Source organism: Rhipicephalus microplus, chromosome X (genome assembly GCF_043290135.1).
Source record: "Rhipicephalus microplus isolate Deutch F79 chromosome X, USDA_Rmic, whole genome shotgun sequence".
NCBI lineage: Eukaryota > Metazoa > Arthropoda > Arachnida > Ixodida > Ixodidae > Rhipicephalus > Rhipicephalus microplus.
Window position 1 is genome coordinate 313,155,733 of NC_134710.1, and position 24,950 is coordinate 313,180,682.

General features: G+C 43.5%; 1 protein-coding gene across 3 annotated transcripts in view; it reads left to right on the forward strand.

Moving 5' to 3' along the window:
- The window catches only part of LOC119186234 (phosphatidylinositol 3,4,5-trisphosphate 3-phosphatase and dual-specificity protein phosphatase PTEN), a 121,758-nt gene that overhangs the window by 61,226 nt on the left and 35,582 nt on the right, over positions 1-24,950 (forward strand). For 2 of the 3 annotated variants that reach the window (XM_075879512.1, XM_075879511.1), the window contains exons 8-10: positions 2,873-3,051; positions 10,681-10,829; positions 23,747-23,824. In XM_075879512.1, coding sequence (XP_075735627.1) covers positions 2,873-3,051; positions 10,681-10,829; positions 23,747-23,824 — 406 coding nt within the window. The remainder of the gene's footprint in view (positions 1-2,872; positions 3,052-10,680; positions 10,830-23,746; positions 23,825-24,950) is intronic. The other variant, XM_075879513.1, reaches the window with a different exon arrangement.

Here is a 24,950-nt window from a genome sequence, read left to right on the forward strand (position 1 = left end):
CGTTCCAAGACCACTATATGATTATGGGAGGCGCCGTAGGGGAGGGGTCTGGAAATTAAGACCATCGGGTGTTCTTTAATGGACACTGACATGGCACAGCACATGGGCTTCTATGATTTCGTCTCCATCTAAATGTGGCCACCACGGCATCCAACAGGCAAGGAGGCGCAAGGTGTCTGTTATTGGGACTGGAGTTGATGAATAAAAGAGTGCGTTTATTACGCAGGAGTAAAAAAAATCCAAATTTTGGCGACTGAAGTTCGGGGTGCATTCATTATGTGAGTAAATACGGTATGTAGCAGCTTTCATATTGGTGCTTTTACTGGGTTCTTTTTTGACATCACCAAAAGCATTTAGCACTACTATTACTGCTTCTTTTGGAAAATATTGGGAGTTTGACCGACAACGCTCTCCTGGTTCAGTCAGTGTACTTTCAGCAGCTGTCACGTACCATTCTTGTGCGGAACAGAAATTATTTGCATAGAAAATGAATATGGACATTGAGGGTGCTTCTTATCACCAATTCATCACCGGCACTAATGTTGTGGTGTCATCTGTTCAGTTGGCATCAAACCACTTTTACGACTTGACGCCGCCATAGTAGTCCTAGCAGCATCAAAACAAAGTCTAAATAATAGCTAAAAAGGTACCTGATGTTTTGCTGTCAGCATTAGACGAGACTTAGCAATGACAGATTTTAGCACTTACTTTTGCTTTTCGGGCAGAGAACCAGTACGAAGCACGAATTTGGGTAGAAGCGAGTGGTCTGAGGTGTATGGGGGTGGTCATGTTGCTGTACGTCGTCGTGGGGTGGCTATTACGGATACCTGCCTATGATATTTAAGGAAATGCGAGGTGTAGTTGTACATTCGTGAGAATCCCAACATAACACGTATTGCTGTAACGCGTCATGCAAGAGGTACGGTCTAAACCCTTGTAGCTTGTCGATAATGAAACGATTGCACCAGGAACTATATTATGTGCTGCAGAAGGATACTGCCTGTACACTGCTTGTAAGTTTAGCAGTGCTGCAAAATAATCGTGAGATGGAATATACAACGACCTTGAGCGGCTCCGCCGGCAGTGAACAACTATCCTTAGGGGCCTTATGTGCGGTGGGATAAAGTCCCCAGAGAAAGGGGCTCGTCTCGGTGCGTTTGTGGAAGGAGGAGACTGACGGATATAAAGGAGAGGTGGAGAAAGGGAAGTAGTTGGACAGAAGCACATGCACGGGGCATCAGATAAGTGATGTCACGGCTTGCACTGGCATGCAGCCGCGCAGCCGCTGCAACTAGCGGAAAGGTTCAGCCTCCCTGTCCTGACATGGGTCCAGCCAGGACTTGGATGTATAAGCACCTCACAATCTTTCCTTTGGACTAAAAAAAGCCTTTTCTCTCCCTCTCTTCAGAAATATGGGAAATAAACTCCAGTTTTCAGAACAGTCACGTTTTCTGAGTAGAACTGCAGTGTTTTCATGCGTTTTTCAGGCTTTTGTGCAGTATCTTTTTAAAAGGGCCAGTAAACACGCCCTAACTTCTAACCTAACAAGATCAGCTTCATCGTTCGTGCAAGTAGCCAGAGTGATCACAAGGATTTAATTGTTGCTTTTGATTAGGTTATGATCCTTATCTTATATTTTTTATCCCATTGGGATTGTGCAGAGTCCGTCAGTCTCAGTTGTATCTAGCCACGTTTCAAGCCTTTTACTAGTACAGTGTACTCTCGTGAATCAAAACCTGAACAGAGCAGGAAAATCTGTTCCGCTTTACAGGGGGTTACATTTACTGATAGGAGAATAGAAGAGCAGAAGTCACGTATGAAAACAATCATATTTGAGGCAGTTGTTCGATTTAAAGGGAGATGCTGCTCGAAAAAAAAAAAAAAATCGTTAATCTGTAGCTTAAGGCAAAGAAACTTTTCCTGTTTGCATTGGTTTTAATGCCGATTTGAAATGTCTAATCAGTTTTATAATAGGTTGCATAGTTTTTGTTTTGTACCAACACAGTGTGTAAAATATAGTGCTTTTTGAACATGCTTTTTCTGTGAATAATCTCTTATGGTTATGAGCCATTAATAGCTATATTTCTTCACATTAACTATAGAATGCAAATAGCTAACAATAAAGTGTATTAAACATTTTAATGAGCACGAAAATTTATAATGTGGGAAGTCTTAAAATGCTCAGCCAATACTAATTGCTTACTTTAAGTTTATAATAATTATATAAATAATATATGATTTTGAAGAAGATAATCGCACTCTTCAAATGTTAAGGAATATGAAAAAAGTTTCCTCCCGATCTGGCCATCAGAAGTACCAAAAAAAATTATGTCTAAACATAAGGAGTTGCCCAAAATTTCGTCTTGAGATATTCCTTTATGTGGTAAGGATGTTCTTTTCAAATGTTCTTCCCTCACGAGAGCTTGGGAATAAATGTTATTTTGAGCATGTAGTTTTGGTAAACTCCTCATGCGAAATGAAATGCAAAGCAGGCAGGTACAGGCCATTTCCAGGGGATTCAGGACAATGAGCTCTTTTCATTTTTTGATTAGCCACCTTTTGCTCTTTTAAAGTCATTTGAACCAACTTTGAGTGTAATTACAGTCTTGATCCTTTTTTTTTGTCACGAAAGTGGAGAAACTAAACTGCTGTAAGGAAGTAAAAACGAAATGTGTAATTTTGGAAAAAAAAACTTGCGTTCTTTGAGTAGCATCTCCTCTTAAGCAGGAGTTCAATTTAACAGATTTTTATTTACAGAGTCTACTGTATACACAATCTATAGTTTTACTTTGACAAGGCTAGTGATAAAAAGTCACATCTTTATTCCTTTGCTGCTTATGTTTCTGACATGGCAATGTTTCTTGTTTTGCAGCGCCATTCTTCCTAGTTTGGAAGAGTGATGCCAGCACCATGGAGAAGTTGTATGTGTCTCCCATGCTGGAGGGACGTAAAGGCAACTCCACGTCACTGTGCTTCCACTTAACACGTACAGTGGCCCTCAAGGGTGACATCAAAGTGGAGGTCTACAACAAGCCCAAAATGATGAAGAAGGTAGGTTCACTGTTCCTTTTAAACCGTTTAATCTGTATCGGTACGTTCTCTGGTTAACGTAGTTCCAACAGACTGCCATATAAAGTAGTACTATAAACCTCTTTTAATTTTTTTCATTCAGAAGGGGAAACGTTTTTAGATGCGGCCCATGTATAAATTTACTCCTGTTTAAAATTAGCATTATTGGATCACTTAATGATTGCGACCCGGGATGTTGTCATTAAAATTTCAAATTTTTTCTTTCCCACATGATGACCTCACCCAGAACTTGGTGCACAAACAACACCAGTGACATTTTTCAGATTCCTGTGAGCAAAAATATAGTCTCTGGTGATGTAATAGTATCTGCGCGAAACTGGGCCAAGAGGTGAAACCTGTGACATCGTGCTAAATTTTGGCAAAGGTCTCATAATTTGCGTGGAGTTTGCGTGCCAAGACGTTTTTTTTTGGTGTTTTGGAGAGAAACAGTGTGGCAGGATATAACTGACTGACTATCAAAATTTTAAATGTTTGTGCACAAGTTTTTTTTTTTTTGCAGTCTGCTGCATGTCTGTAGTGGAGGGGCACAGCCTAGGGGACAGTAGCCGATTGCCTCCTTGATTAAAGAAATAGTTCCCTTCCTGTACTTGGCCGTGCTCTTCGATTTTGATGTCATTGTCTGTGCAGCTTATAGCATCGATGTGGGAGGCACATTCATCAGTGCAGGCTTATGTGCATCTCCTTTTGACATGGCCGTTGCCTTATATAGTTGCACTGCCCTTAAGAATCAATGATAATTTCTTTTGTTGAAAAAATTGGTCACGTATCTTCATGCTTCCCTGCAAATGTTATCAATGGACCATAGTCGTCTGCCAGCCGTACTACATGTGTTCTGGTCTCATCCGCGACCACCTGTGATGCTTTTCTCGTACCATTTCTGTCCTGCCATGTGGCAGCACCATATCGTTGGCAGAGGGATTCCTTGTGCATAGCGTCGCTTTTTCAGCGCAGTTTAAGAAACACTAGAGTCTTTAGAATTACGTACATATGTATTTTCTAGTTAAGGAACACACCACCTAATACTTGCGTACTGATGTTGCGCCTCATATGTGCGTCATATTTGCTTTTTCATCGGCACTGTTCACAAGTATGAACGCAGCCACCAGTCCAAGATGGCTGGGCATTCAGCAAGTGTTTGAACTTTGGCCAGGTGACTGAATCGTGTGACAGACAGAAAGACAGACAGACGGAAATTTCTGCGTTCAAGTACCCCAAAAACTATTGTCTTTAAAAAAGGAAAGTGAGCACAAGAGCGTTATACTAAAACTTTTGGAGTGGCGGCACCCGCCCATGTATCGAAGTGAAGCTGCGGCGGCCATATTGGTTAGGGCAGAAGGAGGCGGCGACTGCCTTGTAGCGCCCTAATGCTCTGGGCACTTGCGGCCGTGCGTTTTGTTATAGCTACTAAAGCACCTTTTTATTATTCGTAGGAGGCGAGGGAACGTGGGAGGGACCTTAACATCTGCTTTAATTTTAGCGTTCTGAGCGTGTCAAAAAAAAAAACACCAAGCCAGTCACAGTGAAAGCTAGATGAGCTGCCTTTCAGAGCCTTTTTTAAACACTCTTTGGGATGCTACAAGCACACTGCTGGGTACCTACAGTGCCACAAATAATCATAAATTTTGTGTAGTAGGACAGAATTCACTATGCTATCCTTCGTCATTCTTTGAAAGAGCGTATCTGCTACACACTTGTTGGAAATTTTGTGCAATTTTTTCATGCAGGTGGCTGACGACGATGAAGAATTATGAGTGAAGTGGGTATGCGCCGCAGTTAATAAGTGATCAAGGACAAGTTTTCTAATGGGTTGGAGCATTGGACGACCCAGTCGTTATGTAATTTGCATTTTGGGACGCCTGGCTGTTTTTGATATTCTAATGCTCTTTATTAGTCATATTAACGGGATTCCTTTTCCAGCATCAAGCCTCCTTAAGGCCAGTTTAGAAATGAGTTCCAAGCATTGGCGTTGCTCAGAGGTAGGATACTGGGCTGGCACTTAGCGGACCTGGGTTCGAATCCTATTGTCATTATTGTTTTTAGTTACTGAGTTCATAGCACTAGTGTGGCTCAGTGGTAGAATACTGGGCAGGCATGCAGAGGACCTGGGTTGGAATCCCATTGTGTCATTGGTGTTTTTATTTACAGAGCTTTTTTTCGTTCGATACTGGTTACGGGAAGGGCAGACAACTACGGCGCCGTGCGTGACGCGTGTTCTGATGTTATAACAGCTTTCGCTGTGAAAAAAAGGTACTCAGAGATATCGATTCGCATTATGTGTTTACACAGTTGCCTCACAGCAAAAGTCACCAGTGGGGAGATGCAACAAAAATAAGTTTCACTCACACACAAATATAAGCTCTTGGCGAATAAGAGTGCATGCAGCGTGTGTGCAAAATCTTTTTATTATGCCGGGGGAGGGGAGGGGTGGGTATTTGCCTGCCTTTTAACGTACTCGTTTGTGAAGCTCTCGGATATCCGGAGAAAACGATGCTTAGAAAACTTCTAATCCTTCAACTGATAATATGTTCTGCTCCATTATCTGGTCAATGTAATACCGAGAAGCCTCAATATATATATTTTAAAAGGCCCCATTGGTACTGCTACGATGTCTTACCTTTTTTTTTTTTTCAGCTGGTAATTGTACCTCGTTCATGATTGATTCAGTCTTTGTTTTGTTTGTTTGTTTTTGCCTGTACCACTTCTTTGTGGGTGAAGTTTCGGGGTGGTGGGATTTCGACAGCTCCATCAATGAGAGGTGTTTTAGGCAAAAGGGTTTATTTCCCTGACTTTTCAGAGGAGCTCATTTCCTTTTTCTCCTACATAAAGAGAGGCATATCGCAACATCAGAAATTTCGGCATTGGGAGCGTAGTGCTCATGCAAATATAAGAAACTCAATCTCGAAAATACAGAGCTGGTGCTACATTAACTACCTTTCAAAAACTAAGCGCTCACTTGTATTAAACACACTCACGTACTGGCTTTTGTAAGTGTGCATGGGAACGATGCAAACACGGTAGTGATGTTATAAGCTCGTCGTCTCGTTGTTTACCTTGTCTCATCAAAGCAGCCTGCTTCGACATGTGTACTGAACGTAAGTCGTCATTGTTTTTGGCGCTTAACCTTCTCGCCTAGGAGTGCACTCTCATGTGCCGCGCAATATGACGTCTTTAGATTCCTGAAATGTACAAAATATATTCGAAGTTTCTGTGTGCACCCAAGTGCAAAAAAGAAATCTATGTACTCGCGAATCCAGTCGTAGTTCCAGAAATATGTGAGGAGAAGCGAGCGAGCGAAGCACGCCTACATCAAAAAGTTGTGCCTGGTGTCACCACACGATTCGCGCAGCCATCGTCGTCTCGAAAAGTGAACACGTGTTCAGAACCATCTTGTTCAATCAGAGGCACCACATGCAACATTACTAGCGCAAAAAGAATGTGAAAGCCACGTACATTACAATGCGCCCATATGCTTTCTGCCCTGTGCAATGTGGCGGTGGGTTGGCTTCAGCCTTGGAGCTCCTCCGCCACTCCAGAAGATTTGGTATAACTGCCTTGGGTGAGAGGCACTCTTGTCAAGCAATGTCAATTACACCATACTGTGTAAATTAAGGTTCCAAGAACAGCTACTACCTAATTAGTATTATTAATGGAAGTAAATGTAATCCCTAACTGTTGTGAAGTTGGCAAGGTGATAGTTCACACAATTACAGGTTTTTAAATGCGAAGCATTTCTTAGCGAACTTCGGTGACTTTGAGCGTATCCATCCATCCATCCATCCATCCATCCATCCATCCATCCATCCATCCGCCCGCCCGCTCGCCCGCCCGCCTACGACTTTTAGCTCTCCTGGTCGCTTCAATAATGGTATCGATACCAAAATTCTTATGGCATAACATGACTGTATGACAAGCAATAGTGAATACTTAACATGAAAGTCATGACATGTATGTCATGATTTACATTTCATGGTGTTGCTGTTCTTGCAGTGGTTTCGTTCACATGACATGTTCAAACTTGGTATGGTATGACATGACTGCATGGTGAACACAAGTGGCAGACCCTAACGCGTGGTAATCATGATATTAATGTCATGTAAGTCTTGACTACATGCCATGCTTATGGAGCGCTCCGGGTTGTTTCACTAGCTTTGCATATACCAAATTTGGTATTGCATGACGCGAATGGACGATGATATAGGTAAATGACACGTCCTAACATGATGATAATCATGAGATGCATGTGATGTAACAACAAGGCTACATGCCATGCTCATGATGCGATCACGGCCGTTTCGCTAGCTTCACATATACCAAAATTGGTATTACGTCACGTGAATGGATTCAGAGGTATTTGTCTAGTGCAAACATGACAATCATGAGATGAGTGTCATGTAAGAACATGACTACATGTCACACCTATAATGTGCTCGCGGCCGTTTCACTAGCTTCACATAAACAGAATTTGGTATTATGCGACATGAATAGACGAAGGCAAGTGACATGTCCAAACTTGATAATGCTGACGTGAAAGTCATGTACGACATAATATACATCCGCCTCGTAACGTTGTGCTGATTTTAAAATGACATGTCTTCATTCGTGCTTCGCATATCATCGATTCCCACTGTACGTGGGATCTGCCAATTTTTTCGTATGATGGCAGCCTTTTACTTGTTTGTTTGCAATAATTAATGTAAACAGTACCAGTGTGTGCTTGAACAGACTGCTGTTCTTTTTTTTGTTATAAATATGGCTACGCACTGTTCATTCTAATCTACCTAAAGAGGTCATGCAGAGTGCTTATTTTAAAGCTATTCTATGGTCAGGATTGTCAACAAGTGCTCCTGGTAGAGAGGTTTATTAAATTTTGTGAAGAAATCTCAAAGCTGCACTGTATAAATGGGGCAGGGGCGTAGCCGAAGGCAGATGATACCGTTCCAAACCTCCCCTATTTTTCACAATTTTGCTTGCATATATACTGTGAAATTCCGAGCAAGCGCCCCCTCCTCCCTAAACAAATTCAAAATCCAGCAAGGGGAGGGGGGCTCAACTCGGAACGGCACCAAAATTCAAGATGGCGGTAAACTTTTTGCGCCAGAAAAAAAACAAAAACAAATTGTGCATGCATAGAATAACATATTATTAGAGAACTTTACTTGGGCCCAGGATTTGTTGTAGCTTTTAATTGCTTTCAAAATCATAGAAAAACTCAGTTGCAAAAAACGGGTCACAGCATTCCGCTTGAAGTCCGCCGAAGTCTTCTGGCACCTCAGCTCCGACATCGGCCAGTCCGTTTTGCAGGTTGCTGTCCTCCAAGCCATTGAGCTCGTTACTAATGCTGCATCCCTTAAAGGACCGTGCCACTGTCTCCTCGGGTACAGCGGCCCACGCCTCAACAACGAAATCTCACACATGTTGTCGGAACAGCTCCTTCAAGTTTGCTTTCGGTGTTTGTGCTTCCTCGCGAATATGCTGCTCCCACAAACGTAGCAAGGTGGACTTGAATGGCTCATTCCAATGCACGTCGGCAGGCTGCAGGATGCTTGTGCACCCCGCAGGCATGCAAAGCACGTCAGTGTCTCGAAGGCATTTGTGGTGGCTTGTGTCTTATGTATTGGCACCTGGTACAACACTAGTAAGCGTTGCACGTCATCGAAGTTTGGGCCTTCTGAAAGAATCCGGTTGCTGACAGCACATCCTGCACTTCTTTCATGCTCAAGGTACTTGAAGAGTGCATCGTCTACACATTCAGTGAACGCTGGTGCACCGTTACTGAGCTTCCGTCGAAGTTTTGCCTTCCTGTAGTTTAGCTGCAACAGGTTATCAAAATTCGTCTCCCATTCCCATATCCACTTCTGGTGGATCTTGAAATGTCGACACGTCTGGTGCCCGTTGTTTTTGTTTTCTTGATGCCATTAACCTCGATTTTCATTGCCACTGTGTAGGACTTTGTGGGCATGGCTGACCTCTCACCGCAAACACAAAGCAACAAATGGCACGGAGCAATCAGGCTGCAGTGCAAAGCAGAATCTTATTGGATTGGATTCATGGCTGTCAGCAGGACCTCAAAAAAAAAAAAAAAAAGCACAATTTTTGTAGAAAAATTCACGGAAACCTTTTTTGTGAACTGGATGTGGCAGGCCACTATTGCCTCGGCGCGTTGTCATGGAGCCGTGTAAGGAAGAGGGGGGGGGGGGAGTCACTTTCCCGAAATGGCGGGGATGTATAATTGCCAGAGAAGTTGGGGGGGAAGGTGGCGTTCTAATGGGTGGGGGCACTTGCTAGAAATTTTACGGTATACACACAGACACAATTGCATGCATGAATATTGGTCGTGAACCAACTGCGCCCACTTTGCTACAATTCCAAACCACTGCACCTAGCTGCGCACATTCAGGTACAGCTTGCTCCAACTGTGCCAAGTTCGCTAGTCTACCTCTTGGCACGACATTGGACCATTTCACTTTTCAGCAGTACTGCTACCCCTGTCAGTGGTCGATCCAAGAGGAGGAGATTGTGGGGGCGAGAGGAGGGGGTTGTTTGGCCAGGCACCCTGCCCTCCCCTCTCCCCACTTCCCCAAAAATTACACACCATCTCCCCCTATGGACAACCATGGTGAGATGCGAAAGCATCCCACCATGGTGGTCGACAGTGCGTTGTGGTCGACAGCAGACCACTACATTCATGTTACGTTGTTGGGTGGGTGCAACAACAGGCTGAACAGATTCTTTTCTATTTTCACTTTAGCTGGGTCATCACGTTGTTGTGGATTGTCCTAGCAGTCTTTTTGTGCTGTCCTTTTACTTGTTAATCGTTGCACTTGTGCAAGTGGGCTGCGTGGGTGTAGAATACTGCCCTGGGAACCAGAGCCGACATTCTCATTGGCTGTAAAGGCACCATATTTATAGAAGATATGTACACATGAGTGATATGATGAGGTTTAAATTTCTGTACCAAATGGCCCCCAAAGTAGTACTGTCGGTTTGAATGTGTGAGGATTTTTCTGTTTGTTTGAGATTATTTTATTTCATTATATGTATTTACAAATAAATTTGAGTTCATTTAATGGATGTTTCAAATGCATGCATTTTTTGTGGGGCTTTCAAGGGCATTTAGTTTGTTATACCCTGTTGTTGTTAACATGGTTTATGTTTCTACTTTGACTGAAGCAGAGCCAAACTCAAAACTTGTGGTATTATCTTATGCATTTTAAGATGTGCAAAAAATAAATATCAACTTCACTATATCGAATATCTTGTCTAATCCCATTCATTAAGTTTCACTCTGATAGGGGAATACACCATTTAAATAAAGCATACCACCAAATGATATATTTGTTCAGCTATGAGTAATAATTTATTGTACTTAGGTATGGTATTGTATAGGTGTTTGTGTAATAAAATTTTCATATATCTCTTCTATAAAGATAAGAGCAAAATTTATGGGCAGTGTGATATGGCTTACTATCTTCTCCCTCTTGCTTTTTTGTTCAGTTTGGAAAGGATATTTGGCTAGAGTAAGTGTGCGCCAGTTCTCGAGCTGAAGTACATTCAGCTTTTATATTACCTTTTAATTTTATGCCCATGCAGGAAAAGATGTTCCAGTTCTGGTTCAATACCTTCTTTGTACCCCCAAGCTGCAATAGTAGCACTGGTGGCAGCAATGTAGGGCGAGGTGACACACACTCACACCCCAATGGTGTCGCAGGGGGAGGAGCAGCAGTGCCCGTAGAACTCAGGTGAGAACTTTCTGGTCATGTTATGTTGCGGAGAAGTGCCTCTCGGCTGGGTTGGTACCCCATTTATTGTAATATATTGCACAATTTGAATGCTTTATTATTCCCATGAGGTCTTATTTCAGTAACTTTATATTAACTTAGTGTTCATGTTGAAAAATATTTGAAAGGTCTCCTGTGAGAAACCTGTTGTTTCAATGCATAACTATTTTAGTACACTGGAGCCTCATCGATATGTTCCCGCTCCGTACAATCTTCTGGTGCTCATGTTGACGATATTGCTATTAAGTTAAACTGTGCAAACTTTTAGTGAATTCAGATTGTACAGTTTCTCTTGATAGTACATTTATCGCCATGTTATCTTTTTTTTTTCACCAACTTTAAACGACGTTCTGCTGTGCTATGAGTTGCAACAAGCCTAATATTTCCATGTATTGAGTAAGGTCTGACAGTTTCCCTATTTTACAGTAAAAACCATGTTGTACAGTTGTGGCTGGTGCAAATTTCGGTGTGATGTGAGCTTGCCATATTCCCTGGCCAAATGCATAATGTATGATGCACAAATTATAGCTTTTGTAAATGCGTTGCCATGCCGATGCAAATCATACAAACATGTGAGCCACAGGTGCTGTTGTGGCTTTATGAGCAGCGCAGCCAGTGTCTCCTCTACCCTGGTTGGGTGGTTGCACCGACAGCATAACAGAGTGTATAAGCAGTTTTTGTGTTCCCTGCGTTGTTTCATTTTGTACTGAATCTGCTTTGGGTACAAGGCTGGATGAGCTAGCGAGTGGCATGATGTGTGCTTTCTTCTGGTACACCTAGAATTGGGGTAACCTGAAATAGCAAAGGTGCATAAAGACACCCGGCAACACCTTTCGAAGTAATCGTCTAATGGGTTGAATGAAAGTGCTTACTGGATTGCAAGTCGACTGCCGCAAAAATTTTATAACGATAGCTGTTATGAGATCAAAACACTCCTTACGCGCGGCGCCGTAGTTGTCTGCTGCTTCCGCCGCAGGTGTCTGTAACCAGTATCGTAAGAAATAGAAAGAAAAGGTCGCAGCTTAAGCCGGAAAGGCGTAGCAATGAATGCAATAACAACAAATTGGAACGTCACGTGAAGAATGACAAGTGATCGAAACGTGCCCCATGTTTCTCGCGCACAAATGACGCATGAAATGTACTCGCAGGTACACATGCAGGCGAATAAGCGTCTCAATTTTTACTTCACTGTGCACGCGAACAAGCGTCTCAGTTTTTACTTCGCTGTTTCTGAAACGCACGCGCATTTCGCAAAGTGACCTTTGTGTGCCCGGTAACTACAACAAAATGGTTCCGGTGAAAGCCCAAGGCATATGAATGTCCCCACCATGAGATAAGCGATTGCACGCGCGAGTGTCTCCTCTCCGCAGGTCAAAGTACGCGTGGGAGATAAAAGCGCACCATTGCACTCATTACGCCATCTCGCTGGTAATGCTAAAAACACAATAGTTCCCCCAAGACGCTTATCATTAGTGGTAAGTAGTAAATATAAATAGCTTGCTGTTTGAACATTAAAAGAGGTGCTCCTTCGTGGCTCAGTGGCTAACGTCTCGCACTCGTGATTCAAAACTGCTATCGCAATAAAAACTCTAAATATAAAGAAACTACAAGTACACGATAGGATTTGAACCCGGGTCCGCTGCGTGCCAGCCCAGTATTCTACCACTTAACCTCGCTGGTGCTTCGAAATAGTTTCTAAACTGCCTTTACGCAGTCTCGATGTCCAGAAAGGAACCTCGTTAATATGAGTAATAAAGCATCTTAGAACATCAAAGGAGAACAACCAGGTGACACACAATGCGAATTGCATAACGAGTGAATCGAGTAATACTCTGACCTATTAGAAAACTTGTTCTTGATTTACCTATTAACTGTGGCACATACCCACTTCAGGCATAATTATTCGTTGTCATCAGCCACTGCATAAAAAAACTGCACAAAGTTCCTAGGAAGTGTGCAGCGGATACCTCATTTCTCTGAAGAATGAGGAAGGATAGCATAGTGAATGCTGGCTTACTGCACGAAAATTATAATTATTTATGGCGTAGTGGGTACCCAGCAAGTGTGCTTTCAGCAGTTACGGAAAGAGTGTTTAGAAAAGGCTTTGAAATGCCGCTCTTCTAGCTCTTGCTGTGACTGTGCTGCGCAGTCCACACAGGCTTGGCGTTTTTCATTGGGGTGTATCAAGTATAAATGGAGTTGCAAGGCTTTTTATCCCTGCACGCTTCAAGTGCTTTTTCACTCATTTCGTGCATGGTGAAAGCGATGCATGGAGGGCAATGACAATGGGGCAGGGAGATGCAGTGTGTCCTTCTGTCAGTGTGTGTCATAACCTAGAGCACTTTCTTCTAATTTTTTCTTCGAGCACGTGGCTCACTTGATCGAACTTGATTGATGTTCCTCCGAACGCTTGCTTGCGGAGTTCTCATTGTGACCATCCGTCCTCCCGATGTGGCTGTTACTCTCCCTGGTATCCATTTACCATTAAGCCCATAGTTGCGCACATGCACATCACAGTTCACGGGGGGCAACAACTTGTCACTTTCCTCGTTTGCATTTGCATTGGGCCCTGCCGACGCAGGAAAGCAGGTGTCCAGTCGTGACCGTATCTGGTACCCCAGCGCCCCGCCGCGGTGGTCTAGTGGCTAAGGTACTCGGCTGCTGACCTGCAGGTCGCAGATTCGAATCCCGGCTGCGGCAGCTGCATTTCCGGTGGAGGCGGAAATGTTGTAGGCCCGTGTGCTCAGATTTGGATGCACGTTAGAAATTTCTGGAGCCCTCCACTTTGGCGTCTCTCATAATCATATGGTGGTTTTGGGACGTTAAACCCCACATATCAATCAATCTGGTACCCCATCAATATTTCAGCTGGAGACTTTCCGGTTTTCTGTGAAGTCCTCTTGTAATTGAACAGCAAACGAGTGAGGTTATGCTCAAGCGTCCCGCCTTTCATCTTGCGCAGTCCGTCCTTGATCATCCTGACTGTCCTCTCCGCCGCCCCATTTGACTGCAGCTGAAAAGGGGCGGTTCTTAGGTGTGTAATGTTGTTTCTGTCAACAAAAATGGCAAACTTGTTACTGGTGAACTGAGTTTCATTGTCGGACAACAGGGTTCTGCACCCCGAAACGGCTAAACATGTCGCGCAGGCAATTTTAATGGTGGTTGCCGAAGTAGCAAGGTTCAGTGGCTCCACTTCTATTCATTTCGTGTGAGAATCAACTGCCACGAAAACCATTTTGCCTTCCATTGGCCCTGCAAAGTCGACGTGCACCCGCGACCATCTTTCTTGTGTTTTCAGCCAGTTTAAAGGTGGGACCGCTGGAGGCATAGGCAAATTTCGAATGCAACTGTTACGTTGCGCTGTTGTTAACTCTTTGTCACGGTTCATTCCAGGCCACCAAAACAATCATCGCGCCACTGTTCTCATTGCCGAAGAGCCTTGGTGGGTCTCATGCAGTAATTTTAATAAACGCTTCCGTGCTGTGACAGGTATGACGACATGATGTCTCCAATAGACGAGTTCGTGTGCCAGAGATAGCTCCAACTGACGATCAGCAAAGAAACTAAGGAAGGGTCAGGCCGTCCTGCGCCTTTCGGCCATCTGTGCAACACGTATTGTTTTACACAAGCTAAGATTGAGTCATCGGCAGATAGTACAGGGCCCACTGTTGAATGCGAGCTGCGGCCATGGCAGGCGTCTGGCAGTCGGGTCACAGCAGTTTCAGAAGTGGCTGGTGATCGGTAACCAGGACGAATTCTCGACCTAAGTGATAATCCCGAAATTTAGTAACTCCAAAAACTAGTGCCAGCGCTTCTCATCCTAATCGAGAATAATTTCTTTCCGCTTTTGTCAGAGTTTTTGACCGGAATCCGACTGGCCTGTTAGTGCCTTCAATTGTGTGAAAAAGAATGGCGCCTATACCGCGAGCGGATTCATCACATTTTAACTTGAGTTGTCTCAGTTGGTCAAAATGCACCAATACCTCGGCGTCTTTAAGACATAGCTTTGCCTTGCGAAATGCAGATTTCTGAGACGACTTCCACTGCCATCGCGCGTTTTTTTCCCAACAGTTGGTACAATGGAAACAACGTGTCTGACATGTTCGGCAAAAACTTAAAATAAAATGTTATCGTTCCAAGTAACTAACGTAGCTCGTTTAGGTTTTCGGGACTGGGCGTATTTACGATAGCCTCTAGATTCTCCTCAGTTGGGTGAAAACCACCTTGATCAATACGATGCCAAAGATAAGTTACCGATGGCTAGCTAAACTTGCACTTATCGTACCTGAGCTTCACGCTGTGCTCTTGGAACCATCCCAACACACTTTGTAATCTCGCTCCGCGATCGCCCACTGTTTCAGAGACCAGAACGTCGTCCAAGTAAGCCTGAACGCTAGGTAGGCCAGACAGTATCGTGTCAATTTTTCTTTGAAAGATCGCTGGGGCGGATGAAATGCCCAAAGGAAGCCTATTGTAACAGAACAGGCCTTTATGAGTATTAATAACGCAAAGCTTCCGAGAGTCCTCATTCAGAACCACCTGATTATATGCATCCCGCAAGTTGAGAGTACTGAACAACTGACCTCCTCCCAATGAGGCAAAAATATCTTGAATTACCGGAAGCGGGTACTGCTCCGTGGCACAAGCAGGATTGAGAGTGGCTTTAAAGTCTCCACATATTCTGACCGAGCCATCTTTCTTCAGAACGGGCACAATAGGTGTCGCCCAATTAGAATGCTTGACTGGTGATATTATACCTAGCGACGTAAACCGGTCCAGTTTTTGCGACACTTTGTGACGCAAAGCATATGGAATGGGTCTCGTTTTACAGAATTTGGGAACAGCGTCATCCTTCAGCAGGAGGCTGGCTGGTAGTCCCTTGATCAACCCCAAGGTTTCCGAAAAAAACATCCTCGTAGGTGTTGCGCAGGGCAGTGACGTTAGGTGGTCCACATAAACAGCTGTCGCCTCGCCTTCCTGTGCCACTCGCAGTACTGGGGTGCCAGCTTGTCCCAGAAGTTTAAGCAGGTCACGGCCAAACAAACTTGGTCGAAGGCGATCTAGAGCCACAAGCGAGCAGTCAACAGATACGTCGCACGAACTTGTAGCTCGCCCATCACCGGCAACCTTCCACTGTAGCAGGATAGCTTGGTGTGCGAAGGCTTCATGCTGGGCCAGCATTTGCGATGTTTCTCAAAAAGCTGTCATGATATGACACAAACTGGTGAACCTGTGTCAACTTCTATTGATAAGTTCACGCCTTCTCATCTAAACGTTCGTCTTAGCGGCGACTCAAGTGAATTCTTCCGCGCTGATGCTAGCGTCCAGATTTGAACACTATTGCTGGTGTCTTCTTCTGAAGTAGCCTCTTCTACGGCCAAAACTTTCGCATGAGGGACACGCCGACGGGCGGCAGCATCTTTAACAATGCGACTACGACATGCTTTAGCCAGGTGCCCCCTTAAGCCGCAAGCGTAGCGTGCATTTTTCTATCTGCAGCTATTGCTGTCATGCCTAGTACTGCCACACCTACTACACTCTAATAGCTCTGAACTACCCATGCTTGATCGCGATGGTAGCTTGTGACTCGCTCCCACTTTGAGAACAGGTGGTACGTCCACCGACATTGTCCTGGCGTCTTTTTTGGCAGTTTCAGCAGCCATCGCTATCAACTCAGCGTCCTCCAGAATTAAATTTGTCTTTGCCAGAAGTTGCTCCTGCACAGCACTTGAACGTACGCCACAGACAATTCGGTCACGAAGTAGCCTGTTCAGGGAGCTTCCGAAATTTCAACTGTCTGCGATGCGTCGGATTGCGACAACAAAATCCTGAATGGATTCCCCCTCCTGTTGGCAACAGTTGAAAAACTGGAAGCTTTCAGAGATTTCATTACGCTTCGGGTCGTAGTGGTAATTTAACACCTTGACTACGTCGTTATAACTAAAGGTGTTGGGCTTTGCGGGTGCTATCTTTCCCAGCGGGATTTGTATCGTCGATGTGCTAAGTGCAGCTACTAGAAGTGCCCTCTTCTTTGTGGAATCCGAAATAGCATTCGCTTCAAAATACGCCTCAACTTTGATGAGGTACGGCTTCCACTTATCTGTGGTGTCGTAGAAGTTCGGAAGCATGTTGGAGGCCATCGTTGTCAGCGATGTGGCCGTCACTGGATGCTTAGCTTCGAGTTACTGCTTGACGGCGTGGGTGTTTTCTTGGCTCGTCGCCACTTTTGCATAGCGGCGTAAGTCTGACGCCTCTCTGAAAGAACGGAGACGACGATTCCGTGTCAGCCGGGAACAACCCAGAAAGCGTTGATTGCACGCATGTATATAAGCAAAAGTGGAAAGGGAGAAGTAAAAACGAATACAATAAAAAAAGCCTGGCGCATGCGCAATGACAGTTCGCGCATGACACCGTAGTTTGATACCGTATGTACAACAAGGTGCGCACGGTGCGTTTAAGTCTCCTCACAGTGTACCGCCTGCATTGCGGCTTCATGAAGATCTCTGAGCTGGACAAGCACTCCAGAGAAGCGAATCTAATGAAAATAGCAAAGCTCGTTGGTCAAGTTTAGGATGTAGAGCAGACTGCAGAAGACGAGGACGCTCGAGTTACTGTGAAATGCATTTCTCAGGTCCGTGACAATACAGTGTACGAGGTATGCCTCGAAGTAACTCTGATTCCGCCAACATGCAGCCGGATACTCTGTCAATGTGCTGGATTGACGTTTATGAAAACCTTATAATTGTTATTTTGATGTGGTATTTAGCAGTAGCAGCCGTGTACTGTCATGTGCAAACATTTGCGGCGTGCCAAAAAAACAAACTAAAGCTATACGGCCATGGCATTAAAATGTCCGAGAAGTGTTAGAGTCATGTCCTTCGTACCGCGGGAGCATGACCCACTGACTTCTCCGCGAAGCAGCAAGCTGAGCTTTAACCACAGCGAGTCAAATTGATGTGCTCGCGTTTTTTTTTTATACTTTTGTGTCATGCTTGCTCTATCTTTCGTGAACGCGGCTGTGTTCACCAGCTGTGACTTGCTGGAGAACTGATACAGCTTTACACGTGGAGAGCGTCTCTTGGTGTTGTCTGCATTGTTGTGGTAGCCCACAACACGATACTTCGGACCTCACTGATGCTTCTGTGGGGCCGCTTCATCCATACTGAAAGGCAACTTCGCACAGCGAGCGTCTCGTTTTAGCATGCCAAGCTGCGAGATGGCGTCAAAGTTCTCCGCACTGACTCCAGAACGCGTTCCGCGCGTTTCGTGAAACACAACTGACTTGCCTGCGCCCTCTCCCACACCTCTCCTCAAGTTTTTCGGAGCTCGCCGCCAGGGCCAGGCAGAGCGTTTACGTACATACGCAAACATATGCCCTTACATTTTCACACCCCATAAATGGTGATGCTAACTGCATTTTAACTATCCTTAACTCTGAAAGGATTCAATCACCGTTCCATTAGAATTACAAGACATTTCTTTATTGTGTACAGTATCTTTGTATGCGCAAAAGAGTGAAGAAATACCAGGTTACCGCCTTGATGGTGTCGGCATCTTGTTACATTTTGTGCAACCACAGTGATAAACACGTTGGCTTGCACGTAATATTTTTGAGCTGAAAATAATCAAAATGGTAGCTCATATCTAATAACGCCGCTGCACGGTTTTTATGCCAGACGTACAACGCACGATGTTTCTGCAATAACAACTTAGTGATTTCCTGGTTTATTTCGGCCCCGCTAGACGGCGCCACCTATCCAGTCACTGAAGGCTTAACGATTTTGACGTTCTAGGCCATTTTAGCTTTATTATAATCCGGCTGAAACAATGTTATTGCTATTGGCACTTGCACTTTGGCTTATTTTGATTCGATGGCTGGAGTCTCCATAATGTGGATATTGCGAATTCCTACGAACGAAAGTAGATTTTCGAGATAGGGTTGCAAACAGAGTCTACCCGGCAGGTAGCTTACATTACGTAAAGGTTTACGTTTTGTAAAGATCGGCATATGCTCAGATTCTATTCGATATCCGGTAACATGGTAACATAAAGAAGTTTCTGTAGAAGCTAAAAGCCCCTAGTGACCATATGGCGCGAGCAGACAATCGAGACTGCGACCGGCAAGCTGCGATTTTTTGTTTTTTTGCTGCTTGATGTCATCACAACTTGCCAGGCTGGTGTTTGAAGTCACCAAGATTAGTACAGCCTGACGTCAAGTTAGTGTCAATGCCGGTAGGTGCGCCACGAGAAACTTGACTTTAATATCAAAATAAAATATCTTATCAGCATTTTCTGAGTGTCACACTTGCCCAGAGCTATCTCTGTATACAGGATATTTGTATGGCAGAGTAAACTCGCCTCCGAAAAAAAGGTGTCAGTTCCTTTTTAAATATCCTGCAAATTTCTGTTTTTGTGTAAACTTCCTGCAAGACTTCAGATTCTATAGCTTCATCAGTGCTATTGCCATCATGTGTAGTATTTGCCTCCTCCCAGAATTAGAAACTACACAGCTTGGCGCCATTATTAGGGTGGGCGCACCACTGTGAAAATCTCTCTGGAGCCGTAAAGTTGCAGTAGTGCCCACTGAATCAGTAAACCTTGCAACGTAGTTTGAAAGCAAAAAGAAAAACTGCTAAGCCAGATCAAGGCCCCTCACTAGAACCACTTGCAAATTTTTTTTTTTTTTTTTTTTTTGAGATGGGGCTGTCTGAAAGGGGCTGTCTGAAATGTATTATACTGTATTTTTCTAATCTGTTCACTGTTCGACATGTTGAAGAAAATAAAGTGTCCATTATGTCCAGACTGATTTGATTTGACTACCATGCCTTCAGAAGGTGAGTTTCACTGCCATAGTGGAAACTCTCACTTCGAGTCTTTCGCTGCGACGGCCGCATTTTCGGTAGAAACTCTCCCTGTGAATCTTGGCTGCGGCGGCTGCATTTTCGATGAGGGGAAAATGCTGTAGGCCCATGGGCTCAGATTTGGGTGAATAAGGAATAACATTAGGTGGTCGAATTTTCGGAGCCATCCACTACGGTGTCTCTCATAATCATATGATGGTTTCGGGATGTTAAAACCCATATATAAATCAATCAATCAATCAATGGACTGCAAGCAAAGTTGAGATACAGTTGACTTCTGTTAATACGAAGTTCACGGGAACCGTAACAAACTTAGAAATAAACGAACTTCCAATTAAGCAAAATACACATAAACTGCACTTTTATTGCTTCAAACCTGTCAGTTCTTTAAAAAAATAGTCTGTGATATTCTCTTGCCGAACCTGGCTGTGGCTAGCAAGTTTTCCAAGCACTAAACATGTTGAAGTGATTCAGCATTGTCTTCAACAAAACATAAAAATTGGTTGATTGATATGTGGGGTTTAACGCCCTAAAACCACCATATGATTATGAGAGACGCCGTAGTGGAGGGTTCCGGAAATTTCAACCACCTGAGGTTCTTTAATGACAAAACATAAAAACCACAGCACAAAAGCAAGACCCACAGCAACATTGGTAGTTCTCGGTGGCGGTTTGTTTCTAGGTTCTTGTATACAGGAAGGCGAACCATCTGCACAATTTTTCTGTTTGTTAGTGGACCGCATGTATCGACATCGCTGTCCTTGTCAATGAATATTTCAAAACGGACGTCACTAAGAACGCCTTCAAAACTATCATCATCGAGTTCACCTTTTTGCACTTGATGAAATTCGAGAGCTAGTTAAGCTTAACGCCGTACTCTTGTGCTATTTGTTGCTTGGGGGTGCCTCCCTGGTCAACTCCTTTCAAGACTTTCCACTTTCTTTGCCAGGTCAACCGTTCGGTACGGGATGCGAGTTGCCATTATTAAATGCCACCACCACGACACTCAAAATTAGCTGTTGAAACGCACAGAATAACTAATGGTGCATTGGTGGATTAGTTAGTTTATCATGCTATGTTTGTACAGTGCAACGGGACGCAGACGGAGCAGAACACACAAACACATACAGAGCGCTGCCTATGTGTTTGAGCGTCTTTTTTCCACCAGCGTTCAGTCAGGCTGTTCAACCAGACTTCAACCCAGCGTGTGGCTGAAGCACTCGACACATTATAACAAAAGACCTAAATTAGCCAATGCGATCAACGCGATGCCTCCGCGTTGCCTGAACAAGATGGCCGTTTCATGTACCGTGGCGCTACGGGCAGCGGCAATGGCGACAATAGCGCGATCCGAGAGCTGTCTTGGTGGTCCTGGCACATGAAAAATTCCCTATTTTATTGAAAAATTATGTTCACCTCGAGGCTCTCGACTGAAGAACTTCTAATTAACCAACAATACAAACTTTTAACTTTGAATTATCAAGCATTTTTTTGTAAAGGCATGCACGCAAAATTAATGGGATCACTTGTTGACTTCTAATTAACAAAAAATTCCAATTAAGTAACTTTGAATTATCGGGAGTCGACTGTATGCACCAAACTCATATTTTCTTCATGGCATGCAGTGGCACTTCAAATAGAACGCTTTCTTTAGTAGAGCTTCCCAAAGTAGTGACGCTGCGAATTCGTGGACATTATCTGTGAATGCTGGTCTTTGAAGGTGCTGTTCCAAGCAAGAGAATCGGGCGGGCATATAAGCCAATAGACAATGCATACGAACAAGGGAGCTCGTGCATCAGCCAAACAACTGTGTCCCTTCTATAAAGCTAAATTGCAAAGGTCTAAGCATGCCCATCGTGTCATATTTGATTTGGAAGCCAGGCATCACCATTATGTTTGCATATGACATTTTTAGTTATATGCAGCCTTAGTCAGGTGTGAAGCTCTATGATCACTAGGATGACATCTTTTGTTGATTTTGAAGAAAGCAATTTTTGTGTACAAAATTTTGGAAGCTCAGCACTTGTTCTGTGTGTTTCATCTCAGTCTTTGTTATTCCCACCACATTTTATGTACCACTAATCAAAACGAACTTTCCAAATTTTCATTTATTAACCATAATGTTAATGTCATGGTAGTTTAGAATACAAATTAGGTATAAACATTGGATACATAAATATGCCTCTAAATACAACTTCCCTTGAGGGTACAACTTCTGAAGGGCTAAAAAGGTCATTGAATGAAGAAATTTGAAAAAAAATTTGCCTTAAGGGGGAATGCCTTCTTGGTCTTGGTTCCATGTTACATTTCGGCAAGAATTGTAGCCACTATCCAGTCCAGTAGCTGCGACCTCCACCTTTGCCAGCAGTAACCTGCCATTACTTTCTCATTGCCTCCGAAAAAATGAACCACCAGTCAAAACCACAGGTAAGCAAACTCGTGAGTTGACTCACTCAGATTCAAATCGAGCCACGAGTCTGAGGTCTCAGGGAGTTTAGGGGTGTAATATTTTGTTGAGTTTGAGTCCGAGTGAGTCAGGTTGAGAAAAAAAGTTCATTGAATGGGAGTCTGGGTCAGTCCAGTTGAGAAAAACTTTGTTGAGTGAGTCCAAGTGAGCCCTAGAGGCAAAATGATTTCCTCATTGAGTCTGAGCTTCACATTTTTTGACGACCTATGGTGAAGACTCACCCTGTTCCCAGTCCCTATACTAGTCACTAAGCAAGACTTGAGCTTTTTAATTGCGAGAGTGTCATAATGAGGCTACCTAAACTTTATTCTGCTAAAAGACCTGATCATGTCGATAGGTTGGCAAAAAAAAGGTGGAACTCAACTCATTGAAGAACTACATCTTGCGCTATGGACTCAAACTCACACTCACCGAAATTTAGTAAGCCGAACTCACTCTCACGAAAATTTTCTTCCGTCGCATGCACTTGGACTAAAACTCGCCAAAATGTAACTCGCCTGGACTCAATCGAACTTGGATTCGCAGCTTGATCTGAGTTTGAGTGAGAAGACTCATGAGTGAGTTCCCTGACCTGTGGTCGGCTGAAGCGTCATCCGTGTAACATATCTGCAGAGTAAAGCTGAAGACGAGCTACATTCTGGAAGGTCATTAAAATATTTCAATAGGTGTCTAGAAAATTTGGTGCATTGTGGAGCACCATTATTGATTGAGCATATGAAAATGGTCTGCTAGTTTGCATTAAAGAAATATTAAGGATTACTAGTGGTAACAGATAGATAGTCAACTGAAGGTGATATTAGGTACATAACTGAATGTAACGCTTTTTTTGGCAAATATTGCTAGAGGTGACTCTTGAGAAATTACTGTCTGTACTGCTCTAGTGAAATTTGTTAAATCTATTGCAGCACCTTGAAAGGCAGATAGTCTTCAAACATTATTACACGGATTGTTGCGTCAGCTGAGTATACCCTACTTTTTTCTTCTGTTGCTCATTCCTTTTTTTTTTTTTCTGATAGTGTTAAAAACTGGGCAAGTGATAGAACTCAAATTTAGTGCACTGTAATGAATATTAAAGAATATGTGCAAGCAAAAAACAACTGTTTCAGATCATTATTTGTGCACACTTAATGCAAAATTTTGTAATATAATGAACTTTCAGTGTTTGTTGGGGAAAATAATTGGATATAAAATGTGTGGTTAGTCTGCCTACCATGCTGTCTGCGAGAAACTGTTATACACAGCTGCTCCTGTATATGTATATGGCGTGGCAGGTTCGGTTCCTGCTCACGGCAAGTTTTCTTTTCCACCACTTTTCTTTCTTCGCATTAACATTACAATTCGGTCTAATAACTTCCCCTATACTTTCCTTGGCATTAGTGTCTGTTAGATCTCAATATCATTGTGTCAAAACACTGAAAAATGAGCCCTTAAGTATACACTTGTTTCCTATATATATATATATATATATATATATATATACATATATATATATATATATAGTGTCACTTATGTGAATAAAATTTTGCTCTTTCTTTTTCTCTTGCTTTTAGAAGAGCAAAAGCACAGACTAATGCAAGATCTCTTTACAAGCAATACATGCAGACAACAAACATGCGAAAATGTCGCAGGTGAGATTTGATTAATGTCAGTGCCAGCTGTTCTGAACAAGTGGGGAACAAAAGGTATAATCTTTTTTTACATGCTGTCTTCTATATTGCTTTAAATGACTCACTACTGCATCTATTAGAGGTACACAAAGTTTGGAGCCTGTAGGTACTTGATCCTTTGTTTATAATGTGGAATTATTATACCGTGCGTAATACAGGCCACGATTGCCGCATTTTCAATAAAACAAACATGCTTGAGGCCCGCGTGTGTTTAGATTTAGGCACACATTTAAGAGCCCACTGCATAAAACTTCCTATAACTGTCAGTGACACGTCTCCACAAACAACGCCAGCGGGGTTCTTGCATTACGGCATAAATGTAGCGCGAAAAAGACACAGACAAGAAAGTGTACACCACAAGCGCTTACTCATATAACACCTACAATTGGTGCTTGACTAAATCCTGCGCATGCACATCGTGGGTGAAACAAAAGGAAAAAAAATCAAACGAAGAATACACCTCCTGCACCCCCCTTCTCACTGGTCTACTCAATTTCTTTGAGTAGTGTGACTTCCTTGTCCAATAAGGATTGCTAATGCACTTATGAGCGCTCGCGTTAATATGGTAAGCCTCGGCAAGTTCTCGTGTCGTGCGATCGTAGTGTCTAAACAAGATCTCCGCCGTGGAGAATTGCGCTTCACACTGGTACTCAGCGCAGTGCATGGCCAGGTGCGTTAGGGGTCTCCCCTGCAAGGAAGACTGATGTTCTCTAAGACGTATGTTTAAACATCGGCCTGTCTGGCTGACGTAGAAACGACCACACGACAGAGGGATGAAATAGATGACGTTGGCCCTACACGACACGAATCCAACTTTGTGGTTAATGGAGCAACCGCACGTCTTGACGTTTGCAAGCTTGTTGCCGACCATAAAACAGTCTGTTTAGCTTGTTATTAGCAGAAAAAAACGAACATCAGGCCAAATTGCTGGGCTGTTTTCTTGAGCTGATGTGAGAGCGTGTACATGTGTGGCGTAAAAGATATTTTATCATTATAAATTGTATTCTGGCTGCGTGCATCGATACCGTTTATCTGTTTGACAAGGGGCTGGCAGGTGGTACGTATCAGCGAGACGGGGAAGGCTATG